The sequence below is a fragment of the Otolemur garnettii genome, unplaced genomic scaffold (genome assembly GCF_000181295.1).
Source record: "Otolemur garnettii isolate 467f Iridium unplaced genomic scaffold, OtoGar3 scaffold00245, whole genome shotgun sequence".
Lineage (NCBI taxonomy): Eukaryota > Metazoa > Chordata > Mammalia > Primates > Galagidae > Otolemur > Otolemur garnettii.
Genome location: NW_003852640.1, coordinates 1,418,480 through 1,427,892, shown reverse-complemented (window position 1 = coordinate 1,427,892; position 9,413 = coordinate 1,418,480). Strand labels below are relative to the sequence as shown.

The window sequence follows — 9,413 nt, the reverse complement described above, 5'->3', positions numbered from 1 at the left end:
AAATACTTCCATCAAACTGGTCAACACAGCCTTCATGTCATTTTCTCAGTTATTGCTTTAAAACGTTCACATTCTACTCTTAGAAAGATTCACCTGTAAGATGTACCCCTATAAGATAAACCTCAGAAGTGATCCCTCCAAACCCCCTCCCTCCACCCATTCCCTCCTCCCTTCTCCCTTCCCCCTCCCCATATTCTTAGGCTATTTGGTTATAGCTTTCATATAAAATTTATTAGACATTTATAGAACACTTTGCCCAACGATGGTGGAATATACATTATTTCCAAGGACCCATGGAACAAATCCCAAGATAGACTAAATCCTCAGCCATAACACAAACCTTAAGAAACTTAAAAGAATTGGCCTTTTTGAAAGACTTGGGGCTCTGCGCCTGTGGCTCAAGTGGCTAAGGCGCCAGCAACATATACCTAAGGTGGCAGGTTTGAATCCAGCCCGGCCCACCAAACAACAATGACGGCTGCAACCAAAAAATAGCCAGGCGTTGTGGTGGGTGCCTGTGGTCCCAGCTACTTGAGAGGCTGAGGCAAGACACTCGCTTGAGCCCACGAGTTGGAGGTTGCTGTGAGCTGTGATGCCACAACACTCTACCCAAGGGGACAACTTGAGGCTCTGTCTCAAAAAAAAAAAGACTTGGGTGCAGTGGCTCTCGCCTATAATCCTAGCACTCTGGGAGACCAATACAGGCAGATTGCCTGAGCTCACAGGTTCAAGACCAGCCTGAGCAAGAGCAAGACCTTGTCTCTAAAAATAGTCAGGTGTTGTGGCAGGTGCCTATAGTCCCAGCTACTTGTGAGGCTGAGGAAAGAAAATTGCTTGAGCCCAAGAGTTTGAGGTTGCCGTGAGCTACAATGCCACAGCACTCTACCAAGGGAGACTAAGTGAGACTCTGTCTCAAAAAAAAAAAAAAAGAAAGAAAGAAAGAAAGAAAGAAACCTAGAGGAATTAAAAACATGGAGAGTGTATCTTCACCATGATGGGATCAAACTAGAAATCAATGATAGAAGGATAACAGGAAAATCTCTAGACATCTGGAAACTAAGCAATACACTTCTAAATAATCCATAGGTAAAACAGAAAGTCTTAAGGGAAATTAAAAATCAGAACTGAATGAAAACATGACAGCTCAAAATTTGTGGGATACAACTAACTAAACTCATACATTAGAAAAAAAGAAAAATTTCAAATCAATAATCTAAGCTCCCACTTCAAGAACCCAGAGGGGAGATTAAAAAAGAACAAAATAAATCCAAAGCAAGCAGAAAGAAAGAAAGAAAAAGAGAAAGCAATAAAATTGAAAATTTAAAAAAAGCTGGGGGCAGTGGCTCATGCCTGTAATCCCAGCACTCTGGGCAGTTGAGGTGGGAAGATTGCTTGCGCTCAGGAGTTTGAGACTTATCTGAGCAAGAATGAGACCCCCATTTCCACGCACACACACACACACACAAAAAAAAAAAAAAAACCAGCCAGGCATTGTGGTAGGCACTTGTCATCCCAGCTACTGGGAAGTTTGAGGCAGGAGGATCATGTGAGCACAGGAGTCTGAGGTTGCTGTGAGCTACCACGAGGCTGTGGCACTCTACTTGGGGCACAGAGTGTGACTCTGTCTCAACAACAACAACAAAGAAAACATAAACAATACAATCAACAAACCTCTAGCAGAAGTAACAATAAATAAAAACAAAATTCACAAATTTTCAAGACCAGGAATACAATTTCTAATATTACTATAGACCCTGACCCTACAGACATCACAAGGTAATTAGGAAATACTTCAAACAATTCTACACACATAAATTTGACAACTTAGATGAAATAGACCAATTCCTACAAATACACAATTCACCAAAAGTGAAGAATAGAAAATCTGACTAGACCTAGAAGTTAAATCAGTAATAAAAACCCTCCTTAGAAAAAAAGGTCCAAGACTAGATGGCTTTACTGGTGAATTCTGCTAAAGCATTTAAAGAAGAATTAATACTAATTCTTCTCAAACTCTTCCAAACAATTGAAGCAAAGGAAACATTTCCTAACTCAATATATGAGGCAAGGAACACCTTGGCACCAAAATCAGAGAAAAGGGAACTTTATGAATACAGATGTAAAAATCCTTAACAAAATACTAGAAAAACAAATTCAGCAGCATATTAAAAGGACTATACACCACAACCAAATTGAATTTATTCCCAGAATGCAAGGATGGTTTAACATAAAAAAATCAATCAATGCAACTGATTGTGATTGACTGTGATTCAATGTGGTCAATGTCATTAGTTCATCACCTTAACAGAACAAAGGGGTAAAACGACAAGATCATCTCAATTAGTGTAGAAAAAAATTTAACAAAATTCAATACCCTTTCATGATAAAATCCCCCAGTTAACCAGAGATAGAAAGGAATTCAATATGATAAACACCACACATGAAAAGCCCACAGTTACCACTATATTCAAAGATGAAAAATGAAAACATGTCCCTCTAAGGAACAAGACAAGGGTGCCACTGTTGCCACTTCCGTTCAACACAGTAGTGGAAATTCTACTCAGAGCAATTAATTATGCAAGAAAAAGAAATAAAAGGCATCTAAATCAGAAAGGAAGCAGTAGAACTGTCTGCAGATGGCATGATCTCACATGCAGAAAACCCTAAAGAAGCCACAAAAACTCTGTTAGGGTTGATACACGAATTAAACAAGTGTGGAGAGGATGTGGAGAAACTAGAACCCTAAGCCCTGCTGGTAGGAACACAAAATGATACAGCCACTGTGGAAAACAATCTGGCTATTCCTCAAAAAACGAAATATAGAATTACCACATAATCCGGCAATTCCACTTCTACACATATACCCAAAGGAAGTGAAAGAGAGGACTTTTGAAAAGATGCTTGGGAGTCAGCATTCTCTACAGTGTTATTCACAGTAGCTGAAAGGCAGAAACACCCATTTATCCATCGACCAATGAATTAACAGAATGTCAGGTATGCACACAGTGGTGTGTCATCCAGCCATAAAAACGGAGTCAACTCTGACACACGCTACAGTATGGTCAACCCTGACAATGCTGCGCTAAATGAGAGAACCAGACACAAAGGACAGACACTGTACGGTTTCACAGACACAAACTGGACAGGACAGGCAAATCCACTGAGATAAGTAGATTGTGACTGCTAGGGAGGGGGAAATGGAGGTCACTGTTGGGGTCACAGTGTTTCTGTTAGGGGTGATAAAGTTTTAGGAAAACATAGTGGTGATGGTTGCACAATACTGTGAATGTATCTAATGCTACTTAAAAATGGTTAAAACGGAAAATTCTGTGTTATATGTATTTTAACTATAATTAAAACAAGTTAATAATGTAGTACAACAAACCCACTGAGCTGTACATCTGCATGGGTGACTCTGAAGCTGAGACAAAAAAGACCGACAAACACACACAGTACCCCATGTCACCATGCCAGGCAGATGCAAACCAGCCAGTAAGGTGTCCCTCCACACGCACCAGGTCACCATAGCCAAAAGACACACCGGCAGGTCTGGTGAGGATGTAAACAAAACAAAACCTTCATTTACTTCTGGGGGGGAAGTAAAATAGTGAAGCGATTTTAGAAAAGTCGTTAAACCAGAGTTACCTCTGTCCCAGGATTTCCACTCCTAGGTATGTACCCAAAAGGAAAAAAACTGAGTCCACGCAGAGACCTGCATGCAGATGCTAACACTATTCAGGCTGCCACATGCTGCGGCGTGCACAGGTCTCGCAGATATAGAGCATGCCAAAGAAGCCAAAAGACAGACACTGAGGACTGTGCTGTACAGGTCCATCTCCATGGAATGCCCAGAGCAGAAACTCACAAGATGGAAAGGAGAGGTGGGAGGACGGGGGGCTGGGCTGACTACAAAGAGTTGAGGGGATTTGGGGGTGATGGGAATGTTCTAAAACTAGGTTGCAAGGTTGTTCAATGTTGTAAATTTACTAAAACCCAATGACTCACACACCTACAGTGGGTGAACTTTATGGTACGTAAATCGTGCCTCAATAAAGCTGTTTGTTTTTTTTCTCTCTTTCTTGTTATTTCTTTTTTTGGAGACAGAGTCTCACTTCGTCACCCTGGGTAGTGTGCCATGGCATTATAGCTCACAGCAACCTCAAACTCTTGGGCTCAAGCAATTCTCTCGCCTCAGCCTCCCAAGTAGCTGGGACTACAGGTGTACATCACAAAGCCCAGCTGTTTTTAAAGACAAAGTCTCACTGGGGCTCAGGCTGGTCTTGACTATGAGCTCAGGCAATCCACTGCCTGGGCCTCCCAGAGTGCTAGGATTACAGGTATGAGCCACCACGCCTGGCCCCTCTTGTTTGTTTTTTTGAGACAGTGTCTCACTCTGTCACCCGTGCTAGAATGCAGTGGTGTCATCACAGCTCACTGCAGCCTCTAACTCCTGGGGTCAAGTGATCCTCCTGCCTCCCAAAGTGCTAGCAGTTTGGGCATAAGCCATGACCTCTGGAGAGTTTCTTTTGTTTTAAGTGGCATCATAAGGCCCAGGGCTAGGACGCACATAAAGAAGCATTAAGTGAGGTCATGTCCTATGCTCACGAAACATTCAGATGGTTAATGGCTTATGCCATTAACTTCCTCTCTAAAAATAGCTGGGCTTTGTGGCGCACACCTGTAGTCCCAGCTACTTGGGAGGGTAACACTTAGGGAGCTTTCCCCACAGACTACAAATTTCCACACTGACCCTTTTAATCACCACCATTCACCTCTGAGGTAAGTAGCAACACTATCTCAATTTTACATAAAAGGCAACTGAGGCCCAGAGAATGAAGTCACTTGTGCAGGGTCACAGCTGCATGTGGACAGGGGTCCATCCCCAAACCCCCAGCTGCCACTTATGCCAGCAGCGGATGTAGAACACACTCTGTGACCACAAGTGAGGACGTGTCCCACATGAAACCCCCCAGAGCACAACACAGAAGGACTCAAGTAAGGGATGAAGGGTTTAGCCTATGGGCGGGGTGGCGGGGTGGGGGAGAGATGGGAAGACGCTGTTCATGACCAAAATGAAGAAAGGTGGTGTCCAGAGGACACAGGAGCTCCCATCAGCCACAGGGGAAAGCAGGGGCAGAAGGAACCACTGCAAGAGGGAATCCCTGCTGACTTGGCTCATGCTGAGATGAAACCTTACACTCAGGCCGCCTTTCAGGCAGCACCCTATGTGGGGACAGGGTGGGCCAGCTGGGAAGGGGGACAGACCACTGAGTGGTCAGCAGAGGCCCCCACGCAGGGGCTGCAAACACAGAGGGCCAGGCTACAGCAGTCAGAATGGGCACATCGGGTAGCTGCTACCCCGCGTATGCACACATGCAAGGGACTGGCAACAGCGACACTCAGTTGCCATAAGCACACGCTGTGCCCAGCGCCTGACTTTTTTTTTTCTTTTGAGACAGTCTCAAGCTGTTGCCCTAGGTAGAGTGCTGCTGGCATCACAACTCACAGCAACCTCAAACTCTTGGGCTCAAGCTATTCTCTTGCCTCAGCCTCCCAAGTAGCTGGGACTACAGGCACCCACCATAAAACCTGTTTTTTGTTTTGTTTTGTTTTTTGCCATTGTTGTTTTAGTGGGCCTGGGGCCAGGTTCAAACCCACCAGCCTTGGTGTATGTGGCCTGCACCCTACCTACTGAGTTATGGGCACTGCCCACCTGACTTTTTTTTTTGAGACAGAGTCTTTGTCACCCTCAGTAGAGTACCATAGCATCACAACTCACAGCAACCTCAAACTCTTGGGCTCAACTTGCCTCAGCTTCCCAAGTAGCTGGGACTATAGGTACCTACCACAACACCCGGCTATTTTCAGAGACAGGGTCTTGCTCTTGCTCAGGCTAGTCTTGAATCTTGAACTTAGGCAATCTACCTGCCTCAGCCTCCCAGAATGCTAGGATTATAGGCATGAGTCACCATGCCTGGTCAGCCCCTGACTTTTTTTTTTGAGACAGAGCCTCAAGCTGTCCCCCTAGGTAGAGTGCTATGGCATCACAGCTCACAGCAACCTCCAACTCCTGGGCTCAAGCGATTCTCTTGCTTCTGCCTCCCAAGTAGCTGGGACCACAGGCGCCCGCCACAACGCCCGGCTATTTTTTGGTTGCAGCCGTCATTGTTATTTGGCAGGCCCAGGCTGGATTCGAACTTGCCACCTTAGGTGTATGTGGCTGGCACCTTAGCCACTTGAGCCACAGATGCTGAGCGCTCCTGACTTTTAAATAGGTCCACAAGAAACCAGGCCTCCCTGGGGGACAGGCTGCCTCAGAGCTGAGAGGAAGTACCCAAAAAATGTTGGAGTGTATCACAAGGAACAGGAATAGCTAGAAGGGCCTCCTGCTGGCTACATATGGGGGCAACGTAAGCATTCAGTTAAAGGATGGTGACAATGGGCTGTGTCCCAGTGAAGGACATGGCACCCAGGCATGCACTGCAGCACACACAGGGAGCAGACCCATGGGGAAAGCCTGCTCACAAAGGCCATGATGGAGTCACAGTGGGCAGATGAGAAGTGTCAGTGGCTCTCAGGACTCATGGGCAAAGGTGGGTTTTCTGGAATCTCAAAGAGTCTCCCCATAAAACACGTGGCACCCAGGAAGAGACCAAGGGAGGAGTTGAGCCAACATCAGCTTTGGAGAACAGGCAAGATCGCTGTTAGCAGCAAGACAAGGAAGAAGATCACAGTGCCAGACTGAGACACTCTACTCACTTGTGAGGGAGGACACAGCAGCTCCCCTCCCACCCCCCCACCAGGCAAAGGCATCCCACAAACAACAGGTCTGTATACCTGAGTTTATCCTGGAGCCCAAGAGGCACAGAAGGGCTGCTCCCAAGGTGGACGGCCTGGCTGAGGCGGAAGGCTCACCTCTGAGCCTCAAGCCTCCAGCAACCCCATAGCCCCCCAAAAGGGGAAACAGTGGAGACTGAGTCCCAGCCTAAACTATTCACCAAGAAAGGGAGCGTGCCTCTTTAACAAGCCCTCGCTTTATGAAGCAAGGTTAACAATTTCACTTGATTCAGTGGAATATTATAAACTCTCCGGGGCCCATTTGAAGACTTCTACTTCAGGCGCAAGGTGACGACTCAGCACTTTTTATATTATTTAGAGAATAAAATTAACCCTCACAGGCCCAGGCTGCTGCCTCTCCTCCCTCTGGATCTGGCCGGCTCAGCGCTTTCCCATATATAATTACAAGCTGCTATCCATCACAGGAGCGTGGTGCGGACACACCAAAGGCACGCAGTAAGCACTTCCACTAATAGAAGCAGCGCTTAAATATCACTCTGATATTTTCAATGCAATTGGAATATTTTACAATGACTGGCCATAGCCCCTGTGCCCACCCCCCACCAGGCCCCAGGGCACTAAGCCAACCTGCCCACCCCTTGGCCTAGTGGCAGGAGGAGCTGGGAGCTTCTTCCAGGCACCCACTGTCTCATGTCCTCTTTGGAAGTGGGTGTGGGCCACACCACTGGGGTGAACAGGCCCAGGGAGGGGACATGGTGAGGTACTGACCAGCTGTGGAGGACTGTGCTTGGGGAGGGCAGTCCCTCTAGACTGCAGGCCCTGGGGCAGGCCCAGCTGCACAAGGCTTCTGGGGAGACCTCTCCAGAGACCACACTCTCCCTTAGCCTCCTACAACACTCCTCAGCCACTGGCCCGGATGAGGCCCAGGAGCCTCCTCCAGGCTGAGGTAGGCAGCAACTGAGGGGAGAGGCAGAGGAAAACCCAGTCCCCAGCGAACCTGGGCCTGACCCCTTAGCCGGCTCCCCATGGGGCACTGGATGCCCAGCATTGAGCTCCAGCTGCAACTCATCCAGCCTCTGGGCTGCTGCCCAGGACACCCCACAGCTCTGCCCACAGACCCAGGCAGGTGGGAGTGCCCCACCCACCACCTGCCTTCCTGGAGAGGCTGCTGGCCCCACTCCTACCCTAGGCCCTGACCTCTGACACCCCCTTCACCCCACCCCCTCCTACCCAAGGCCTGACCTCTGACATCCTCTTCACCCCACCCTACTTCTGCAAGAGGCCTGACCTCCAATATCCCTATACCCCACCCAACTCCTGCATAAGGCTTGACCTCTGACATCCCTTCACTGTACCTCACTCCTGCGTAAGGCCTGACCTCTAACACCCCTTCACCCCACAGCCTCTCTCAGCACCAGCCTTTTGGGCTGCAAAGCTGAGCCCCCACCCCACCACGCAGGGCCTGGCCCTGCTGCACTGGTGGGACCTGGGTTGTCTAGCCTCGCTTTCCTGAGGTTCAGACTCCACCCTGCCCTGGTGCTGTGTGATCCTGGGCAAGTTATTGAACCTCTCCAAGACGTTTTTGAGGTGGACATGACGACTATGACCACCTCACACGGCACTGAGCAGTGCTTAAAAGGACAACTAGGTTGCAGGAAGTACCCAGCCCAGCACCACCGGCCCTGGCCCCTCACCTTCATGCCCAGGGGACAGTAGCCTTTGAGGAAGTCGCTGCAGACCTCGGCCTTCCGGGACACATAGACGTGGCTGTAGGGACAGTTGCTGTTGCTGCAGATCCCCTTCAGGAAGTAGGAGCACACGGGCATCTGGGGGGAGGGCAGGCGGTGAGGGCCAGCAGACCTACCCAGCTTTGCTCTGGCCCACCCACTGAGCACACCCCGGTATACAGGGAAAAATGTTAGTGATTAGCAGCTGCCAAGGCCCCATAGCCAGATGCCAGGAGATGGATTATGGCTGGAGACCCTGGGCCCAGCCCAAGGCATAAATGGACACAGGGTGCTGACCAGCAGGACTGAGGGGTGGGTGGGCTGCCTGCTCAGAGGTCGGAACGCAGTGATCAGCACACCTGCCCTCACTCTGCCCAGGTAAGGATTCAGGGCAGCTGGGCCAGGCTCAGGTGTGCTGCCCTAGCCCCTGAGTTTCTCTCCTGCCTAGCGTCCAGGGCTTAGGAGTGGGCAAGATGGCAGTCAGGGCCCTGCTACTAGCCTGAGGCCTAAGCTGCCCTCACAGTCCCTGGGTGGTGGGGACAGTGTCTGGGGGAGGTGCCTATAGGCCTAGACTGCCAGTAGAGGGCTCTGTAGCCCTGGACTGGAGGCTGGGGTGGCACAGCCTGGATGCGAGAGGCCCAGGGTGGGAAGGCCGAGGTGAGCCTGGCAGGAGACACAGAAGGGCAGGAGCCCTTCTGGGTTTGTTGTGTAGGGCTATGTGGCCCAGTAGCACTAACAGCCACTGGCCATGGTCACTGGGCTGGGACAGGGAGATATAACTTATCTCCTCCCAAGTGGGGGAAACTGAGTCCTGAGGGGAAGGCACTGGGCTGCAGCCACCCAAGAAGCAGGGGGCTCCTGATTTTGTTGGGAGCCAGCTCCCCTCCC

At 49.2% G+C, this 9,413-nt stretch overlaps 1 protein-coding gene across 1 annotated transcript in view; it reads right to left on the bottom strand.

The window, feature by feature from the left end:
• Nucleotides 1–9,413, bottom strand: part of ZC3H3 (zinc finger CCCH-type containing 3) — an 88,474-nt gene that overhangs the window by 10,579 nt on the left and 68,482 nt on the right. The window contains exon 9 of the mRNA XM_023508411.1: nucleotides 8,493–8,624. Coding sequence (XP_023364179.1) covers nucleotides 8,493–8,624 — 132 coding nt within the window. The remainder of the gene's footprint in view (nucleotides 1–8,492; nucleotides 8,625–9,413) is intronic.